Source organism: Hippopotamus amphibius, chromosome 11, assembly GCF_030028045.1.
Source record: "Hippopotamus amphibius kiboko isolate mHipAmp2 chromosome 11, mHipAmp2.hap2, whole genome shotgun sequence".
NCBI classification, from domain to species: Eukaryota; Metazoa; Chordata; class Mammalia; order Artiodactyla; family Hippopotamidae; genus Hippopotamus; species Hippopotamus amphibius.
This window is the reverse complement of record NC_080196.1, coordinates 74096983-74119167: the sequence shown is the minus strand read 5'-3', so window position 1 is coordinate 74119167 and position 22185 is coordinate 74096983. Positions and strand designations below refer to the sequence as shown.

General features: G+C 44.3%; 1 protein-coding gene across 2 annotated transcripts in view; it reads right to left on the bottom strand.

Annotated features, from left to right (window-relative positions):
* The window catches only part of NPC1 (NPC intracellular cholesterol transporter 1), a 46720-nt gene extending 28200 nt beyond the window's left edge, over window positions 1–18520 (bottom strand). Inside the window, exons 1-4 of one of the 2 annotated variants that reach the window (XM_057698111.1) lie at window positions 18193–18520; window positions 7447–7569; window positions 6401–6507; window positions 4581–4756 (exon numbers count right to left, since the gene is read on the bottom strand). In XM_057698111.1, coding sequence (XP_057554094.1) covers window positions 4581–4756; window positions 6401–6507; window positions 7447–7569; window positions 18193–18249 — 463 coding nt within the window. In that variant the 5' untranslated portion in view covers window positions 18250–18520. The remainder of the gene's footprint in view (window positions 1–4580; window positions 4757–6400; window positions 6508–7446; window positions 7570–18192) is intronic. The other variant, XM_057698110.1, reaches the window with a different exon arrangement.
* Window positions 18521–22185: the final 3665 nt, after the last annotated feature.

The window sequence follows — 22185 nt, the reverse complement described above, 5'->3', positions numbered from 1 at the left end:
GTTTGTTGTATTTTTTAGATTCCACATATAAGTGAGATCATACAGTATTAAACTTTGTCTTATTTCACTTAGCACAATGCTTCCAAGTCCATCCATGTTGCTGCAAACATTTTAAGTTAATTTTTGTATATGGTGTGAGGTAAGGGCACAACTTTGTTCTTTTGCATGTGGCTATCCAGTTATCTAAGACCATTTGTTGCAAAGACTATTCTTTCCCCCACTGACTGGTCTTGACAACCTTGTCAAAAATCAGATGACCATAGATATATGGGATTATTGTCAATTCTGTCTCTTTTCTCTGCATGTCTAGCCTTACTCCAGTACCATACCATCTTGATTTCCACTGGTTGGTAGTAAATTTCAAAACTGGGAAGTGTGATACTTCCCATTTTGTTCTTTTTTTTAGGATTGTTTTGGCTCTTCTGGGTCCCCTGTAATTCCATGTGAATTTAAAAATCAGCCTGTCCATTTCTACAAAGAAGTTGGTTAGGATTCTGATAGGGATTACACTGGCTCTGTAGATCAATTTGGGGAGTACTGCCATCTTACAATAATATTAAGTCTTCGATCCATGGACACGCAATGCCTTTTCATTTTCAAAGACCCTCTTCAATTTCTTTTAATAATGTTTTTTAGCTTTTAGAGTATAAGTTTCACACCTTTTTTTGTTAAACTTATTTTTAAGTGTTTTATTCTTTTTGATACTATTGTAAATGGAAATGTTTTCTTAATTTCACTTTCAGATTGTCCATTTCAAGTGTATAGAAATACAATTGATTTATATATATTCTCTCTCTTTTTTTTGGCCACACCACACGGTGGATCTTAGTTCCGTGACCAGGGACCAAACCTGAGCCCCCTGCAGTGGAAGTGCCAAGTCTTAACCACAGGACCATCAGTAGTTCCATTTCGTTTTAATTCATCTGGTTTAAGGATTCATTTTCTTTTCCTAAGTCTGAAGATTTGTCTCTTATCTGTTCTGGAAAATCCCCAGCCATTATCCTTTTGCTTACTGTCTCTCCCAGCATTCTTTCTGGAGCTCCTCACCTTACCCCACATGCACTTCTTCCATGATTTCCAGAACTCTGTATCTCAATGCTGTTTTCTGAGTAACTCCCTCACATTTTCCAGATAACCATTTGGTTTTTCAGGTTTTAATTTTATCAAATATTTCAAGCATACAGAAAATATGGAGAATATGATTCTTATTTACTTACCACCCACCAATACCAATCTTACTGTTTTACATTTGCCTCAAATTTAAAAAAATACATTCTAGATATAGTGAGGCTCCCTCACTACCTCTTCCTTATGAGCATCCTTGCTTCAGTAAGGTAATCACAATCCTGAATTTGATGTTTATTTTTCCCATGCAGGATGGGTACTTTGATAATATACTGTATCCATAAATATGTAGTGCTGCTTAATATGAACATACCACATATATTCTGTAACTTACTTTCAGTCAATATTTTTAAGTGTCATTCACGTGACTGGCACAATTCTAACTCCTACATTTTAACACTGTAGACTATGACTATGGTCCAATATACTTATCTGTTCTCCTCTTAATTAGCACTTAGTGTCTCCATTTTTTTTAATGGCTGTTACTTTTTAGAGCAGTTTTAGGTTCACAGTAAAGCTGAGCAGAAAGCACAGAGGGTTCCCATATAACCTCTGTCTCCACACAAGCACAACCTCCTCACTATCAACAGCACCAGAGTTGCACATTTGTATAAATGATGAATGTACACTGACATCACATGTGCCCAAAGTCCACAGTTTACGTGAGGGTTCACTGTAGGTTCTTTGAGTTTTGGCAAATGTATAATGACACATATGCACCATTATAGTATCAAATATTAGTCTGACTGACCTAAAAATCCCGTGCGCTCCACCTTTTCATTTCTCCCTCTCCCCAACCCCTGGGAACCACTGATCTTTTTACTATCTCCTTAGTTTTGCCCTTTCCAAAGTGTCATATAGTTGGAATCGCACAGTGTGTAGTCTTTTCAGATTGGCTTCTTTCACTTAGTAACATGCATTTAAGCTTCCTCCATGTCTCTTCATGGCTTGCCAGCTCATTTCTTTTCAGTACTGAATAATATTCTATTGTCTGGATGTACCACAGTTTATCCATTCACCTACTGAAAGACATTATTGGTTGCTTCCAAGTTTCGCAACTATGCATAAAGCTGCTACAAACGTCCACGTGTGGGTTTTCATGTGGACATGCATTTTCATCTCTTTTGGGTGAATACCAAGGAGCACGACTGCTGGAACGTATGGTAAGAATATTTTTGGTTTTCTAAGAAGTTGCCAAACTGTCTTCTAAAGTGGCTGTACCATTTTGCACTCCCAGCAGCAATGAATGAGAGTTCCTGTGGCTCCACATCCTCACCAGCATTTCAGGGTGTCAGTGTTTAAGATTTTGGCCATTTTAATAGATGTGTAGTGGTATCTCGTTTTAATTTAGAATTCCCTAATGACATATGATGCTGAGCATCTTTTCATATGCTTATTTGCTATCCATATACCTTCTTCTTTTTTTAAATTTAATTAAATTTAATTTTTTTCCCATATATCTTCTTTGGTAAGGTGTCTATTCAGGTCTTTTGTGCATTTTTCAATCAGGTTGTTCACTTCCTTATTGTTGAGTCTTGAGAATGCTTCATATATTTTGGGTAACAGTCCTTTATGAGATTATGTCTTTTGCAGGTATTTTCTCCCTGTCTCTGCTTGTTTTTTCATTCTCTTAATGTCTCCAGTTTTTCATTCACAGAAATGCTACAATGAACGTTTTTCTATGGTTCTCCCTCCTTACTTGCATTAAGAGTTTCTCTAAGGTAGGCATCTCTAAGTGGAATTTCTGCGATGAGGGTGTATTTATCTTCAAGTTCACCAGGTATTGCAAAACTGTTTTTCAAATGGTTTTCAAACACTTGCACCAAGTTACGGTTACCAGTGGAGTAGTATATTAGCATTCCTCTTGTTCCACATTCTCAACAATATTTGGAATTAACCAATTTTTAAATCTGTGCCAATCTGATGCATGAAATGTTAGCTCATTGCTTTAATTTGCACTTCACTGACTGCTCTAGATGCTAATTATTTGTATTTATAAATCCTTTCACTTCTGGTTTCTGCTTTCCTCTCTTGTCTAGAACCCTTTCTTACCTTAAAGTCATAAAGCCATTCTATATTTACTTCTAAAAATTTCCAAGATTAGGATTTTTACTACAATAATCAAAAATAAAACTTAGGGACTTCCTAGGTGGCGCAGTGGTTAAGAATCTGCCTGCCAATGCAGGGGACACGGGTTCAAGCCCTGCCTCAGGAGGATACCACATGCCGCGGGGCAACCAAGCCCGTGTGCCACAGCTATTGAGCCCATGTGCTGCAACTACTGAAGCCCATGCGCCTAAAGCCCGTGCTCTGCAAGAAGAGAAGCCACCACAATGAGGAGCCCACACACCACAACAAAGAGTAGCCCCGACTCGCTGCAACTAGAGGAAGCCCATGTGCAGCAGCGAAGACCCAACACAGCCAATAAATAATTAAAATAAATAAATAAAAATTAGATGAATATAATAATTAATTTCTCCCTCCATTCAGCAACTAGCCCACTCTTTCCCTTAATGATTTGTGACAACAAACCTGTTATATATCAACTGTCCACATGCATGGTTCTGCTTCTACACAGAGTGATCTCTCTTCATCCTGTCAGGTTGTCTTTTATGTCATATCTTTTGGTAGATTTATTCCTAGGTACCTTACTTTTTGTTGCTTTTGTGAATGGGATCTTTTTTCTATTAAATTTTTTGTTACATTTTTAACTGATCATTATAATTAAATTCATATGTCGCTCTTATAGTCAACAACTTTGCTGAATTCTTATTCTCTTATTTTATCAATTGTTTTGGGGCACATTCCTTATTCAGCTGCATCTAATCTTCTATCTTTTAATCCACTTAAATGACTATTTTTCATAAATAGATCCAGTTGGTTCTATTTCTAATCTGTTCATTCTTTTCCCCTAGTGTCCTATTCTTTTAGAATTCTTTCATTTTAGTCATTTTCAACAAACATGACATGGTCTTTTCCAGAATGTTCTATGACTTTTAGTTGCTGGGGTACCCTTTATCCTATTTATTACACCTGCTTACTTTCCCTTCTGGTGATCTATTTCTTCATAGTCAAAACCTCTCCTCTGCCAACAAGTTCTACCTTCCACCCTATCTCCTTAGTCTTGCAGTGATTTATGAAGTTATGCATTTCATGTCCATGAGAACCGAAGTTCCAAAGGCTTCTAAAGTGTATAGAAATAAACTTGCACACATTAAGAATTTCCCTGTGGGAACTCACACTTAGGAAGAAGTTAAAGCAAATACTTTAAGGAGATTGTTTTATAGGTTGCAGCTCAAGTCCCAGAATACAAGCAAAGCAACAACTCACATTTCATGGCTTGTGGAACAAAAAACTGTCGTTTTCACAGAGTTGATGGGATAACAAAAAGGGACAACCTGATCCACTGTCCTGATACCAAATATAAAAGAGGAATAACTTAAAATTTTACTTACCATTGGCAAAACTCTCTCCAACATAGTATTCTAATTCTTTTACGTTTGTTTTCGTCTGGTTTGTGGAAGGATCAACATAATCTTCAGTTGCTGTAACGTTCAGAAACTGACCTTGTCGAGGGCTACATGTCAGCTCACAAAACAGGTTCATTAGGTTATAAAAACAGGAAGGACATCTAAAGAAAGAGTAAACTATTTTGTATGATATCATGGGTAAAAGGGCCAGCAAAAAGATGATTCAAAATAGACAATGTTTAAAATTTACTGTAAAATGGCAAATGGATTACCATGAGGACATATCAAACCCAGCAATTCCAAACCTAAAACCTCACGTTAAAATAAAGACACATCTTTAAAAACTGCCCTGGGCTTCCCTGGTGACGCAGTGATTAAGAATCCGCCTGCCAATGCAGGGGACATGGGTTCAAGCCCTGGTCTGGGACGATTAAGCCCGTGCGGAGCAAATAAGCCCATGCACCACAACTACTGAGCCTGCGTGCCACAAGTACTGAAGCTCACGTGCCTACAGCCTGTGCTCAATAAGAGAAGCCACTGCAATGAGAAGCCCACACACCGCAACGAAGAGTAGCCCCCACTCTCCACAGCAAGAAAAAGCCCATGCGCAGCAACGAAGACACAACACAGCCTAAATAAATAAATAAATAAAATTGAAAAAAAAAAAAAAAGAAAGAAAGAAAGCCTCTGGTCTAGTGAAGGAGCCACATGCACAGACTCTCCTTCAGGGGTCTTGTGCTTTACTGTGAGAAACAGGAATGACAACTACACCATTCAAACAGAAATCGCTCTTGGGGTGCACAGTTTTCTACCACTTTCCATAAATTACAAACCTCTTTCCAATGTTACTCCCTTTAATGTCTATGATCATCAATTTGGATATCTGCATAATATTCCATATTAACATCTCATTGTTTGCCATTATAAATAAAGCTCTGCTACCTCTGACAACACAGGGAAGACCTGGTTATCTTTTGATGTTTACGCTCATAATGCCTCACATAGAGCAGGTACTAAATAAATGTATCTTGGCTGAATGACAGCTCCAATCTCGCTCCAGCAACATCCACTAGCTTTCCTTCCACAAGATAAGCTGGCCTGATTAGAGTCTCAACGTTTTGATCTATTATTATACTGTTTGTTGCCCAGAGAGAACAATTTACGGACGGTTTTCCACTCTATATTACTGACTGAAAACCTGGGAAGAAGCAAGGTCCTCAGTGGACACTGTGTGCTATTTTAAAGACCACCACCAGCTCATTCTTTTGCACATTTGAGAACTGCTGGGTAAGCTTAGAGAACATCTATTGCACAGCCCTTTTCACTGCCCTGGTCACAGAGAACACACTGGACAGCAAACTAATTTTGACGAAACCAGCCGACCCTGCCAAAACAAGCTTTGAGCAGGTACCAAAGGTGGGACCTACCGAGGCCTGGGCCACCACAGGAAGAGGAAACCACGCACAAAGCGGGGGGGGGGGGGGGGGGGGGTGACACAGAGGACTGCACAGAGGAGGGTCCCAGGTCAGACACCTGGGCAGGACCCCCAAAAGTGTCTCCTCCCCACAGCACAAAGGGGCTCAAGTCTGAAAGAACCCAGACCCCAGTGCAGGTCCCCTTTGGGATGAAGACATGTCAGAGGAAAACTAAGTAGCAACTCTGAATGTGAAGAGAGACAGAGAACTAAGTCTGATAATTATGACTTTATCAGAAGTTATTCTTTGTTTCTGAGAAGTCGTAAGATAGCGTTCTTAAAACAAAAACTTTTAAACCCATTTTTTCTGCATGCCTGGCGGTCAACCCACCTGGACAGAAACTGCAGAGGCAGCTGCAGGTTGTCCTTCAGTGTCCGAAGCTGCTGAACATCACAGCAAAGACTGACGTTGCCGAAGAAGAAGCCTGGACAGAGTTCCTTTCGGGTGAGAAAGCATGGACATAAGAGTCGCACAGTTAAATAATGACAAACATTCTTCAGAGATAAGACCATTTTATTCATATCATCCCTTTTAAGTACACAGGGTGAAACACCTATATGCAAAGTTCCTGCAGAAATCTTTTAAAAGGCTATCAGATTTACTGTTTATAACTAGGGATGCACAAAAACAGAGGCAGTAGAGGCATTTCAAATTTTTTTTCTAATTGGGAAGCTCACTTTCCTCCCTTGACAATCATTTTACCTCTTTTTTTAGGTTATTTGGTAAAGTTTAACCAGAATGCTATTTACTCTTTCCATTAGTCACTCCAGGGAAAGTCAAATGCCTTTAATAATTCTGATGAAAGGACCAAGGTAAGTCCAGGAGACCCGCTAGCGTGTCAGCTGGATTTTAGATTACTACAGCCTTGAAAACCAGTCTTTCCACCTGGATTTTCCCAGTTCTCTTCTAATGTTCCTGTGTATCAGGGATGGTGAAAGAGACAGGAAACAGATTCCTGGTAGCAGCCAAAGTTCATGGGCTCTCCGTGGAAACCAGATGAATCACTAAAGTGAACAGAGGACAAGCGAGTCACAGCCACTTAGCAGCCTCGTCCACTCAAGTCCTGAACTCTAGAGACAAAAAGAGCTAACTTCGAGTGTATTTTGAAGAAGCTGCAAAGAGCAACACTGGAGGTACCAAGATAAGTCCCTAGGTAGTAACCTGCTGTTGGGAAACTTTATGAGCAAGGCAGAGTCAGCCCCAGAAAAATAACACCTCTGGAGTTACGTTATCTTCTCTGTGTGATAGATAAGAGTCTGGGACAAGAGAAGCCTATTCCGTTTCACCTCTGACCCCACCGCACGGTAATATTTAAGGTATGATTGCAGAGGATCTCTGATTAGCAGAGATCCCAACTCCCAAGACAACTAACTCACCTGCACCAGGTCATAGCCGTCCTCTGGCAATGGCTTTGGTGGCCCAGAATATCTGCAATTGTACCTCTTATCTCCAGATGCAATTCCACACTCTCCATACCAAACGCAGGACTGTGAAAACATCTACAAAAGTCAACACAAAACTCGGTTCGTTAGAGCCTCAGGGATAACACAGATTTCAACAGCAAAAGGCACCCACTCAAGCCCCATTCACAGACGCTTCCAAGGGTACCTGCAAAGTGAAGTAACAGCAAGAGACACTTGGTTAGTTTAACATTTTGACAAATATTAATTAAAACTGACCACGATGGATTTGTCAAGTCAGTCAGCAAAGGAGGTAATAGAAATTCCTTATTTACATGATTTCTACTTACTGTTAGTGTATCTGTTAGTAAGAGGAAGCTGCAATTCCACATATGAATCACTAAGAATCCGCACAGAGGAAAGCAAGACAGTATGCGAGTCTGTGATTACTAAGGCTCTATTTTTGCACGTCTGTATAAGGAACTGTGTCAGGTCTAAATAGCGAAAGAACATTTCCATATCTGTGAAGGTTAATTAATATCAGCACACCATGAGTAACGTGAAGAAAAAACCATAAGAAGGAGGAGCAAGAATACCTTGTCCTCGAGATTTAAGTAAAAAGCAAGACGTGCTCACTTGAAGGAAAATCACCTCAGAATCTTAAAAGAAAAATGTAAAACCTCTTGTGTAAAGATTACTTAAGAGCCACTCCTATTCCCCATGTGAGAGTCACATGGACATCAGAAAATTCACGGGGGGGGGGGGGGGGGGAGGGAAGACAGTGGCCACAGTGTGACTCATCCCATCAGCAAGGCCACCGAGCTTCACCAAGCTGGCCAGGGTCACAGCCAGCGTGACCTTGCAATCAGTTATCCCGCAGGGAAACAGGGGCTGTCGAGAAACAACCATGGCTCCCAAGATACCTGGTGGAAAAGCCACTTAAAAAAATCGGCAGAGAAGCAAGAGAGTGAATTGTCTCCAGGGGCAGCGGCACATGAGCCACAGGCTGCGAGGAGCTCAGCAGGGCTATGCTGCTCCCCCGCGTCAAGACACAAATCCCACAAGAGGCCCTGAAAGCACGAAAGGAGAAACAGGCAGGAGGCTGAGGGGTGTCGAGGGAATCTAAAGGCCCAAATGACCTGTCTCTGAATTCATTCTTCAGATATTTTAAGACAGAAATGATGACCTACCCGATCTTGATTCATTAAAAGTGATACGTTTAGGCCACAAGGGAGGGAGATTATTCAAACGAGGAAGCGACACGCGTTCAACAAATGCCACATCCCAAACCTTTGGCAAGAAGTTGCAAAATTCCACCATTTCTATGTAAAAAGAATCATAATTATGTCCATTATTCTAGGGAAAGTACTGCTCTTTCCAAAACGTTGGGTTTCCCACTGAAAGGTCATTATCCATCTCCTGAAGTCTGAAAAGGCAAATAAGCTAAGGAGGAGTGACAACTGCTGATACTGACCTGTAATGCACATACAAGGAACCCGTCCTTTGGATGCCCCCTCACAGAATTCTCAACAGACCAACAGGGCAAGCAGGTCCCAGTCAGGGGGCACTCTGGCACGTCACCCACAGGAGTGGCAGGAATCCAGTCAAAAAACCACAACTCTGGCGTGACTAAGAGGATGGGCCTCTGGAGTCTAAGTTCCCCTTCCTCAGCACTTAGCATTCCATGGGAAAATAAAGATGACCACTGTTGTTTGGTTCCTGTTTACAAGATCCTCCTTTATAATCTACACCATGTGTTTCAAAGCAAAGTTGTTTCTACCCACCAAGTAGAAAGATGCGAGTGGTGGGGCAGCGAGGAAGGGGTGAAGGGGTGATCTTGAGGGGCGGGAGGTCAGGAGTCCTGGGCTCTGATCCTCAGCAAATGTTGAGCCCGGCTGCACCTGGAGCAGGTAACCTGGCCAAGCCGAGCAGGCGTCTCCCACCTGTGAACTAACTGCATGCATAACCCCCGCGGACGTCACAGTTCTGGTATGAAGACTGAATGCGGGAATAAATGAGGAGTGCTTAGGAAACTAGAAAGCACTACCAATCAAACGTAAGGAATTATTCCTTTTTTTTTTTAAAGCTCTTTATCGGAATATATTTGTTTTACACTCTTGTACCAGTTTTTGAGGTACACCAAAGTGAATCAGCTGTATTTATACACATATCCCCATATCCCCTCCCTCTTGTGACTCCCTCCCCCGCTCCCTGTGCACTGTCTTCCAACTGTTTGGGACCTCACCAAAGAGGATCCAAAGACATGAAGAAAATAAACCACTTGTGGTTTCTTTGCGGCCAGGAAGAAACTGGGCTTGAGTCCCACTCAGGTCTACTTTCCCACATTACCTGTCTAAAGGTACTCACAGGCCACTCGCTGTGTACCAGGCATTATTTTAACTGCTCTCACATATTTACCCAAAGAATCCTTACAACAAGTGCATGAGGGAGGTGCTTTCTTTTTGGCCACACATCCCCAGCCAGGGATCGAACCTGTGCCCCCTGCCGTGGAAACACAGAGTCTTTAACCACTGGACTGCCAGGGAAGTCCTGGGAGGTGCTATTATTATGCCCAATTTACAGATGAGCAAACAGAGGCAGAGAGGCTAAATAACCTGTCCAAGAGCATCAGAGCCAGGACTCAAACCAGAACATAGGTCCAGAAACAGACTCTCAATAAGACATTATGAATCCTATAATTAAGGTCCTCATTCTAGCATTACCCACCGCCTGTGCAGGCCTGCACACCTGTGCACTCACACGCCTGCACTGGTGGGGGAGGCCTCTTTCCCACTTGAGTCTGTCTCTCCACCTCCCCTCGTCTCACCTACAGCTGAAACCTGAGTGCCTCCCGCAGCCCCAGGCCCGGCTGGTGCTGCTGTCCTGAGCCTCCCTAGGGACCTCCACCACCTGGCCTCCTCCTTGTCCACATGTTCAGCCTCACCACTGTGTTGGTGCCTTCACCTGCTCCTGCCCATAAAGGCTGCTTCATTTCAACCTCCTGCTCAAACCACCTCAACTCCTCTCCAGCTGAACTTCCAACCACCTGCCAGACAGCCCAGGTGCTCAAAAGAAACCAATCTTTCCTCTATCGCCAGGCCCTCTTCATCAAGGGTTAAAGCGCAGGTACCTTTCCCACCAACCTCCCGGGAAGCCTCCCCGGTGCAGCCTCCCTCACCCCTTCCCTCCCTGAACCCTTCCCCAAGAGTCCACAGCCATCCTCTGTCCACCGCCTCACCTCCCACCACGTGGTCTGCTCCCATGGGGGTACACCTCAACACCCTAACCACTCCCCCCGCCCCGGCATCCAGCGGCCAGGCACTAGCTAAGGATGCCCTGTCATCTCAATCCCACAACAGATCTGTGAGGCTGGAACTAAAATAACACCATCTCACACATGAGGAAACTGTGGGGTACACAGGTAAAGTACTCATCTGAGGCCGCGTCCGAGAAATGGCAGAGCCAGACCCTACCCAAGGCCTGGCTGGTTTGGAAGCTGGAGCTCTTACTCCTTATGCTGCACGAGGGTCACTCCTCAGCAGACCACTGACTGGGCCATGCTCATCTCAGAACCCAGCTGACATCCGAACAACTGGGATTTCCAGTCCCCGAATCGCCAGAGCACAGAGGTAGGTCAGGACTTAATCAACAAAGACAACGGCTGCACCTCAAGATCCCTGGAAGATTCCCGCACAAGCCACACTGAGAACAAGGGTGCACGTGGGGCAATCAAGGGCTCAGGTGGAGGCCACGCACTTCCCTTCTCAGGGAAGCACCTGCAAGGTGACTGGGTGAAAGCTGCCTTTCCTCTGATACAAGGACACCTGGTGCTGACTTCACACCAATGATACTCATCTGGGGAAGGATGTATCCTGCCCGATACTGAAATAAACCCACCAAGGTTGGAGGTCTGCCAGCTCTGGAGATGGATGGTGGTGGTGGTTGCACGACATGTGATGTACCTCATGTCCCTGAGTTGTACTCTTAAAATGGCGAATTTTATGTGTATTTTACCACAAAACAAAACATGAGCTCAGATGTTCTGCAGCATGTAAGAGAAAAGCCCAGTGGCAAGGACTGCAGAAAGCACATTCTCGGTTATACTGAGATTAAACAGAGAAGAGTGACCGTCAGTTGAAACACTAAGGGTCTCATCAACACAGCCTGAGTCTTTAATAACAGGTGGTGCCAAAGCACTAAGGGGGGTGTGGGGGACAAGTCCATCTCACAGACACCAACCAGTCTCTTACAGAGTTATCCATGACCACCAAAACCCTTATTTAAGCATTTAAACATTTGACTGGTTCCTAAAATGTTAAATGAGTGTAGATTTTCTTTTCCTTGATTACAGAATACCCACCCATCCAAATATTCAAACATCTCAGGTGTATATGCGATAACACTGTAAGCTCCCCCTCACCTCTCCACCCCTAACCAACGCTAATTTATTAGATCTAGGTCTTCCAGGCTTTCAATTTCCCCCCACTGGCAAATCTGTAGAGATGTATCCACACAAACACACACAAGTGCAATAACTTTTTAAACAGCTTTTCCACAAACAAATCTCTACGACGCTCCATGACTGGCTGTTGGTTCTACTTGAACTGCCCGTAACCGTACTTATCGGGGTCCCCAAGGCCAGACTCCAGCCCTTGTCTGCTGTGCCTTGTTTCCTCCACGGGTTTCAGTCCCACCCATCTTGGAACGGCCTCCCTCCTAACAAGCCTCACCCAAGACTCCCTGCCTCCACTAAATTTAACTGACTCCTATCACCTGGATCTGGTCCCGATGCTCCCCCGTCGGGTAAGCTGTCTGGGGACAGAGGTAGGTCAGCCCCAGACAGCAGCTGGCTGGTGCTCACAGGCATCCATTCTCACTGCTCGAGGCAGCAGGTGTCCTGCACCCAGAGCTCTGGCAAACGATTTCTCTGTCACTTACATTCTACAAGCTCCCCCGTGGATCCACCAGGACGGGGTGGGTAAACTTTTCCTTAGAGGGCCAAATATGAAATATGGTACATAGTCAACCCTGTCTGCTGCAGCTCAAAAGTAACCACAGACAATAGGTAAAAGATGGGCGTGGGTGTGTCCCAAGAAAACTATCCACAATACAGGCTCTGGCCGGGCCATAATTTGCTGGCTCCTGCCCTAGAATCAAGCAGAACTTGTATTTATGAGAACCACAAAGTTGTGTAAGTGGGTAGAGGCTGCAAGAGTATTTTCTTACCTGTCTTGATTGCCCTATAAGACCATAGAATCCTACAGGGCAGAGCCCAGGTGTTATACTTCCTTTCAAATTTTCTATAGTATATCATCCAGTGCTCACTGATTCAGAAACCATCAAAATGTACACAATGAGTTAAAGGAGCTTGACTGGATTATGTAAGAAGTTGCTCTGGATTTAACCCAGAATTTAGTAGCTACAAGGCTAGGCCGTCTCTGCTTTTAAAGGTTAGGCCATATGGCTATTTCACGACATGCTCTAGAGTTTAATTTTTGGATATATGACTGCACAGGGAAGCATCTTTCAATAATAATAGGAATAGTTCAGGAAAGTTAAAAAAAAAAAGCCCCTTCTGCTATATGTCAGCAACTCTAGCAGTTGTTAAACAGACTCTTAACTGGAAGCTCCGTGAAAGCACATCTTATCACATGGAGGGACTCGGAACATCAGCAACAGAATCCTATACTCCAGGCTGAATATTAACCAACTCACCTTCAAATGCTTGATGAACATCAATCAAGTACCAGGCACAAAGCTGAGTGATTTCTCCCTCCTTGGCTCGTTTAACTCTCAGACACCCCATGGAGTAGTACTGCAGAATTTTACAGGTAAGGAAACAGAGAGGATTCTCCAAGGTCACAGGGCTCATAAGGGTAAGCATTCTCCCTCCTATGCTCACCCCCCAGCTGCTGCACCGTTCAAACTCCAGCTCAGTTTGTGCACGGACGTATCCTTAGATGGTGACAACGCGCCAGGGATGGGCTGTCCCATCCACTACTGTCCTACAACAGGTGTCCCTCTTTCCACACAGGCTTCTTTACTTGTAGGACTAATGACTACCATTTACGAACAACTCTGGGCAGCTGTCAAGTCCTGACTCACTTCCTCAGGACCGGTGACTGTCCCCAGCCCCAGGCCACACCTGGCCATCCCACAGAGGTGGAGCACAGGGCCTGGTCCCTCACCTCTGCTGCTGTCCTGGATGAGTAAAGCTCACAACGGAACCTGGAGACGCGCCCAGCTCCAGCTCTGGCGAGGGCTGGAGCAGACAGGCTGGGCTGGCCCGTCAGGATAACCCAGGACAGGGTGGAGGAGGCGGCTCGGAGGATCCCATCCAGAGATTAAGCTGCCTATTGTGTCCTTTGGAGTCTGGTAGGCAGACCAAAAAATTTGACAGGACTTTTGGGGTGGAGGCTTGTCTGGTCTGACTTTTATTGATGGAAATCTCTGGAACTCTGTTTTACAGCCAACCCAGGGTAAACATAACAAAGGATAATTTGTGTGAGCACCAGGCATGCCTTTAGATGGGTATTTAAAGTATATTTTTAGAATCAGACGGGCTCAGCCAGTCTTCTCTTTACAGATAACCCCTCCAGCTTGCAGTTTAACTGGCTCACCCAAGGTCACACAACTAAGTCTTAGACATTTCTGAGCCCCAGCACCCACGAGTTTGAAAAATAATCCAAAAGCCACATGGCTAAGACAAAACCAGGAAAGTGGATGGGGGTGATTACCGTCCACAGTATACGGAATGTTCACACAATGTGACAACTGAACCAAGGCTCAGGCAGCAGGCTAAATCCACCCCTGATCTATCACTGGCTTTGGGAGAAGCCACACTGAAGCCAGGAACATGCCTTGAATGTTATTCTCCAAGTGGAACATCTGCTGAACACCCATTCAACTGAGCTTGCTAAATATGAATAAGCTGGTAGCGACATTTTGAATTTGAATAAAGTAGAGCCCAGAAGTCAGAAGACAGTGGCTCAAGCCCCAGTCTGCCATTTACCAGCTATGTGACCTTGGGCCAAACAAGAGCCTTAATATCCACATCTGTAAAACAGGAAAAACAGCATCACACCTATCTTAAGGGGTCTTGGGTGGTTAAAACAAGAGCAGAGGTGTCATCACAATGGAGTACTATGCAAACATTAGGTAATTCGTTTTTCTTTAGTCTCTTGTAAGCTAGGATGCCATTTAAAAATATTATTGAGATAATTTACATACCATAAATTCACCATTTAAGTGTATAGTTCAATGGCTTTTAGGAACAACTGGGTAACTTTCCTCCCTACTTTCTCCAGTTTTCCTTTTGTCCGCCTGGTAAGCATTAATTCACCCTCCAATGCTCTCAAAAATGGACTCCCCACAGCATTCTGTCCTTTCATTAGAGCACACTTTTCTTTGCATTGTAATTTTTTTATGCGTCCACTTTTCCTCCCATCACTATGAACAAGACAGGATAGTAACTACTAACATTTACACAGCACGTCACAGTTCACAGACAGACCGCTTTCTGGATAGGTGATTCTTTTGATCTGCTTTGCATCCCACACTGCACTTACTTCATATTTATGAAATTACTGAATGATGGTAATTTGAGTTCCTCTCTGGTCCATTTCTAAAGATTCCCTCTCAAATCCCCCAACAGTACATTTGCATCAGAGACAGCTGGGTTTTTTTGGGTTTTGTGTGTGTATGTGTTTTAAAGTTTTCTTGCCAAAGCAAATATTCTAAAGACCGAAAATAACAAGCATAGTCCAAGCAAAGGGAAGCCTGTCGGGCCACCACTGATCTTTGCAATCACCCAGACACCAAGTGCAAATCCAGTTCTGATCTCCACTAGCCTCTGAATCCCTCCCTGATCCTATCCCCTCACCCAAATCCATGAAGGCCCAACGATTTGCTAAGCAGAAGAGTAAAAGCTAAGGGCCAGGCCATGTTGGAGATGGTAAAATACAGCTCTTGCCCTCAAGGAGCCTGCAGCACCGCAGTTCAATTCAAACAATATTTCTCTGTCTTTCCACAAGCACCCTGAGAAGTAGGCAGAGTTGTTAACCCCATTTTACAGAGGAGGAGACTGCCTTGCTCAAGATCACTCCTAGTAAGAGGAAGAGTCAAGACCCACACCAAGTCTTTTAACTCTAAGTCTTGTGCCAGGCCATAAACGCTGCTGCTACAGCAGTTTAAACAAAGATATAGAACTTCAGAGGGAAGGCGTTCTAGTTGGGGGAACAGGATAACAATGTCACAGATGATGAAGCTTTTGAACTGGGCCTTGGAGGATGGGCAGGGTTTTGACAGCAAGTAGTTTATTTGGCTGGAGAGCTGGTGCCCTTCACAGAGTTGTGGGTGAAAAAGCAGACAAAGCACCTGAGATAAGGTTAGAGATGGCCCACTCCAGGCTTCCGCATAGGTAATGTGTCATCCACAAAACATCCCTGAAAAGCATCCCTTTTAGGCGGAGTGGAGGGAGGGGAAGGGTTACCCAGGAAAGAGGATTCTTTGTTCTGGGTAATATGACAAACACTGAAGGAATACAAAGACCTATTCAGCAAGTCGTTTTCTTTTTGCCCACTTGCTAATGATTAAAAAAACAACTCATTTTCCCTTGAAAACTTATGTTAGTAAAATAACTGATCACAGCATCAGTCAAGGAATGGGAGAGACTGGGAAAGATTACCCATACTCGCTTCAGTTTCAGAGGGTTATTCTTCAATGCTCTCAGGCTGAAAGATTAACCCATTCTAGATCTCCTCAGGAAAAGCAGTTTTAATGACTTAATTCCTACCCAGGCCTCATTCTACTCCAAGTTCTTAAAATAAAAAAAAAGCTTATAAAAATTACAGTCAGGAGAGATGTGTACTACTTCTCAAAACTGCACACATTATTTGGATGAGCACAAAGTTTAAAAACCATGCAGTCTTAGTAATGTTATTTTACCATCTGTAAAAATTAAAAGTTAAGGAAAGCAAAAATCCCCCACCGCCCAAACATATTTCAGACCTTATGAAGGACAGTTAGTCTATAATTCTGTGACAGAACTTTACTGGTGCTCAGACTGAACCCAGATGAGCTGCTATCACTGGTGAGAATTCTAAAATCCGGACCCCCCCCCACCCCATCACATTTCAGGTGTACTGAAAGCCTCTGCAGCCATGAGGAAGCTAATCTTAAAAATAACAATAGGAGTGTTTCCTGCCCATATTTACAAACCTCCTCAAGCCTTCCAGGCGTTTTGCAAGAAACTTGTGACCAACCTCTGACCTATCACAAAAGTCCTCGGAGGAGAGGCGCTCACTGGCCATCGGCCTTGGCTGCTACCTTTAAGTAAAAGGATTTCAGAGATAAGTTAAAGCTACTTAACCATGTGAAGCCTGCCTATTAGATCCTGACCTAAAACTCTAGGGAAATTGAATAGCTGTATTTTTGAAGCAAATAACTGCTACTATTTCTTGAGTTTTTACTACAGTGATGAGGTCTCTCCATACATCACGTTACTTAATACCCCAAAGATCATAAGAGGTATTGTTTATCTTCAGAAAAAGTTAGGCTTGAAAGAGTAATGTGCCCAAAGCCACAGAGCTGGCAGATGGTCTACTGGTTGACCCCATTCCAAAGCACCTCCCAGAAACCCCCCTTTCTTCTGGCTCCCCTCCCCACCAGGCACCAGACATGTGGTCCTCCACAAGCCCACACCTCTGGTGACCCCCACAGGCACATGCAGGAGGCCCTTCCCAGGTCAGCATCACCTACCCCCTGCTGAGAACCATGCGGAAGTCTAAGGGGAGGTTTTTCTAGTGCAGGGAAGCCCTTAATCTGCCTTCCCCTGTGACTCGCTACCTCATCACTGTCACACCTGTGAGTGGGCACGGGGCCTGGGACTCCCATTCGGATCTGGTTTAATCAGCAATGTACCTTACACATCTCCTGTGACACCCACAGTTTTAAAGGAGAAAACTGCAGACACACAAACAGCAGCGAGACGCTCACGCCCAAGGCTACTACTAAACCAAGGGAAAGCCGAGCCAGGGAGTCAGGACCCGGAGTTCCAGGCCCCAGCCTTTCCGCAGCTAGTATTGTGACAAGGCGAAATTCAATTAAACTCTGCACCTGTGGGCCTCAGTTTCTAAAGAGGTAAAGGGAGTGGATAAGAGGTAACTTGCAGCCTTTAGAAGACCAAGCTGCTTTAGGTAAAGTACTTAGGTCTGTTCCAATTTGGTGCCTTTATTTACCACCCCTCCCTCCTTCATCTTTAGGAGAGAAGGATAAGAAATAAAGTGGTCAGATCTTCTAAACTAATTTGTAAAGAATTCGTGTGCTTGTGGGAGAATTAAGGGGGAAAAATGGCAGGTAAAATGTAAGAACCCTATTCCTCTCTACCCATTTTCTTCCTCCTCTCTTGACGCCACATCCTAAACCCAGAAATCAGGTGACCAGAGGTGTAAGGAGCTCAAAACAAGTAAAACAAGCAGCCCCCAGTTGCCACCGTCTCCCAGACCACAGGGAAAACCGCGTGGCTGGAGAAAGGCACCGGAGAGGTGGGGGGAACCTCCAGGGGCTCCATCGCTGGACCAACTTCCCCGGGACCCGCTGGCCCCGCGGGTCGTCCTCTCTGGGGCCGCGGGCGCCCGAGCCGCTGCACAGCCCGCCGCCCTCCCCGACTCGCGGCCCCACCACGTCCCCCACAGCCCGCCCCGGTCGCCGGCGGCCGCTCACCTGCGCCGGGCAGAGCAGCAGCAGGAGGAGGCCGAGGACCGGGCCACGCGCGCTCATGCTGCCGTGGCTCCGGGCTGCGGACGTCGGTGAGGCTCGGCTGACAGGCTCCGCTCGGCTGACAGGATCGCTCCGGCGTCCCAAGCTGTCTCAGACTCCCGCGCGGGCAGAGAGGAAACAGACGCCGGCTGCGGCTGCCTGCGCGCGCAGGTCAGGAAGGACGAAGGCGTCGCCGGCTCCTCCCACTTATGGGTGGAGCCGCTGCCGGGACGCCCTGGACCCGTCCTGGGGCGGGGCCGGCCCGGGGAGGGCGGGACAGGGGCGGGGCTAGTCGGGACCCGCCCTCCTGATGCCACAGCGGCCTCCCCAGTCCCAGCTCGCCGCTTCGTCCTGCGGAGCCTGGGGGCGGGGAACCGGGCCAGGGACTCGCAGACCCGAGCCGCTGAGCCCTTGGAATCCGTCCCGGGAAAGATATTTCTGGAGTTGTCCCAACGGCGTGTGGCTTTGATGCTTTAAATCCTTTCTCCCTTTTTTGTCCTTCCTCGATTGGAGACGGTGGGCGAGAAGGTTTTAACAAACGGGAGTGCGTGCGGACTGTTTTCCCAGTTAAGACCCCACTTCTCAGCGGGCCCAGTGAGCACGCCAAGCAGGTTCTCCTTGCAAACCCAGTTACCCAAAAGGAATCCGTGCCTGGGCACTTATAGCGGAGCTGGGGGCGGCGCCACGCCGTGGCCTGACCGTGTGGTGATCCGAGAGCGCTCGACGGGCGGAGCGTGGCGGTGGGCGATGCCTCAGAGCCACCCAATGTCTGCTGTCCGTCCGCTCGGCCCACTTTCGGAAAAACGCTAGAACCGCACCATCTGCGGGCGGAGCCAAGCGTGGCAGGGAACTCGCGGGCGGCAGCAGAGCCCCTCACCACCCCGGGGGGAAGTCTGACCCAGAGGTGGGACCAGAATCCGTTAAGTTTAGGTGAAGTGAAGTGACACAAAGATTTAAAAAAATGTTATATGCATTTCTGGTAACATTTCCCCCCAGATTTCATTACGAAAACTACTCCAGAGCATCCTTCATTTCCGTTTTGAAGGTAAGGAGATGGAGGTAAGGATCGCTTCTCCCCACAGTGGAAGCCAATTTACAATGAAAAGACTAAATATCCACCTGTAGCCGTGATCCAAACCAGTGGAGTCAGGCCCATGATGCAGGTGACATTCCTTATCCCTACTCTACAAAGCCGCTGATTCAGTGACTGACTTGCCTCCCCACCTCCTCAGCCCTGAAATGTCCACCTGCCTTGGCTGGGCACTGAAACTATAGGGATCCCCTCTGGACCTTCAGCCGTGACAACCTGCTGGCCTCACGCACCTGCTTGCTCTCGCTGATGATGTAGTATACGTCACACAGAGGTACTCAAAATGTGGTCACTGAACCAGCTGGCAGCATCACCACATAGGAATTTGTTAGAAATGCAAATTATGGGCCTCACCCTGGACCCACTGAATCAGAAACCCTAGGGGATGAAACTGCCCTTTGTGGTTTAACAGGCCCTTCGGGTGGTAACTCACAGTCCAAGAACTACCTCTGTAACGTATTCCCTGGATCCTGGTGGGTTAGTTACCCTTCCAATTTTAGCAAAGTCCTTATGGGGGAAACAAACAAACAAAACCTTTACTAAATAATCGACTTGAGTAAAGGAAATTTTAAGCACCACATGAAAGATTTCTAGGATGGGCAGGAATTTTGATATCCAACAAATTATGTCTACTATTCACCAAAATAGTAACAAAAAGATCTTTTAACTATATATGTTTTTCTGGTTCTGTTTTTGTACAGCTTTGACAATATCCAAAAGACTAGAATATATTTTAAAAATAAACTATCGTATTTTTAAGAGAAATGTTTTTTTGCTGATGAAGAAATCCATGCTTATGGTAGAAACTTTGAAAATACACAAGAGTTTACAGACAAGAATAAAAAAGTCATATATAACTCCACCATTATAGATAATCTGTCACATCATGGTGTATTTTCTCCTTCTCTGAAAATTGTTTTCACTCACGTAAAGAAAAAAATGTTTCCTGCCATCCCAGTTCTACAAGGATTACGCCTTTAACCACTGCAGTTGCTAATGTGTGTGCCCTGAGGGGAATTCAGGATGGAAAAAAAGGGGAAGTATTCTGTGCATTGGATATACTGACCACTAGGTAGTTAAGTAAGATACATACCTAAGGAAAAATTTCAAAGACCCCAGATTATTTCATCTTCCCATACTTAGAAAAGCATTAAAATCATTAACTTGAAATGTCTGTTCCTGTGATTAGCAGTAATCTTTTTATGCTTGATTACATGTTTTTTTTTTCTGAGCAGAAAAGTTCACATACATCCTGGTTCCTCCCTTACTTCTTTGCAGCAGTTTCTCAGAGCTCTCTGAGAGGCTGTCCCCCAGGCTATGGTCTTCGGTAAGGTCCCCAAGTAAAACTTGACTAACAACTTTCACATTGTGCGTTATTTCAGTTGACATACAGTCTCTGAGAGAGACTTTTTGTTTTTGTTTAAATAACACTCAATACCACTATCATTATAAACACCATTCAGCATTTATTGAATAAAAGTAAAGTACAAAACAAGAGGGCCAATGAAATTATTACATGTATGAATCTTTATAAACGTGCAGAAACGTCCTCCAGAAAACATCTATGTATTTGAAAACATGTATGTAAATAATATATGGGCTTTTTAAACAAGTGGGAACATAGGGTATACATTTTGCAGCTCGCTTTTTTACATTTAGCAATATGCTTTTCCACCTCAATACTTTTACTAGCTTTATGGATTTCATTGTGTGTATATGACATTTCTAAAGCCAGCAATGTAGGCCAGTCTCAGAGCACCACCTAAGTCAATGAAATAGAGTTCACCACCAAAAAGTATTTCAAAATAACTCAAGCCTCAAATTGCATTTATGATACATGCGAAGGGTTTGTATGTCTCTAGCAATACTGCATAAATTCACCTTTCTTTTTCTTATGCCTCCTCACATTCCTGAGCTTGTCTGGATTCCACAAAGCTTTGCATCTTTCTGTGCCCTCTGCTTTCCTCCTGATATTGCATTACAGAAGTCTAAAAGCTTTTGAACATTTTCCTTAGGGAGAGAGATGAGAACGTTGATCCAAAACAAATTTCTTTTTACCTAACAGATGGAAGGGGAAGGCTAGAAATAGTCTGTTAATAGTTTTTGATTCATTACATAATTTATTTAATCAATCTCCTGTCTTATGTTTAGTTTGTCACTTCTGTTACAGGAAACTGATGCAATGAACATCCTTCTACCTAAATCTTTACAATCATATACAAATAGAACTGTCAGAAAAATGTACATATTATTGGATCCAGGGAAAAATGTATTTTAGTTTTGATTATTGCCAAATTGCCCTACAAAGAGATTGCAGTTTATACTTTTGCTAACGACATAAGGAAGTTCCTGATTCCACCTCTTTGCCAGCACTTATCTTCGCCATTCTGTTAGGTGACCAGTGGTATCTGTGATTTTAATTATTTGATTTCTTATTTTAGAAAATATTGTGATGCTTTCATTTGTATTTTATTAATTACAAGTGAGATCAAGAATCTTTTCATACATTTATAAATTTTATTTTTTTCTGTTAGTTTTTTTTATATTGATTTGTAAAAACTATTAAGAAAATAACCTGTTGGTCTAGCATATGCCGTGCAGATACTTTTACTAATTTACTAGTTTACAGGGTTATAAAAAATTAGTCCACATTTTCCTTTAGAATTTTACTGATTTCATACAAATAATGATCCATCTGGAATTATTTTGCTGCAAGGAGTGATACAAGGATCCAGCTCTCCACCTCCCCCCAGAGCCTCAGCAATCACATGGACACTGCTCTTCTTGACGTCACCACTGTTTCTTTTTTTAAATATATTTATTTACTTATTTATTTTTTATTGGCTGCGTTGGGTCTTCATTGCTGC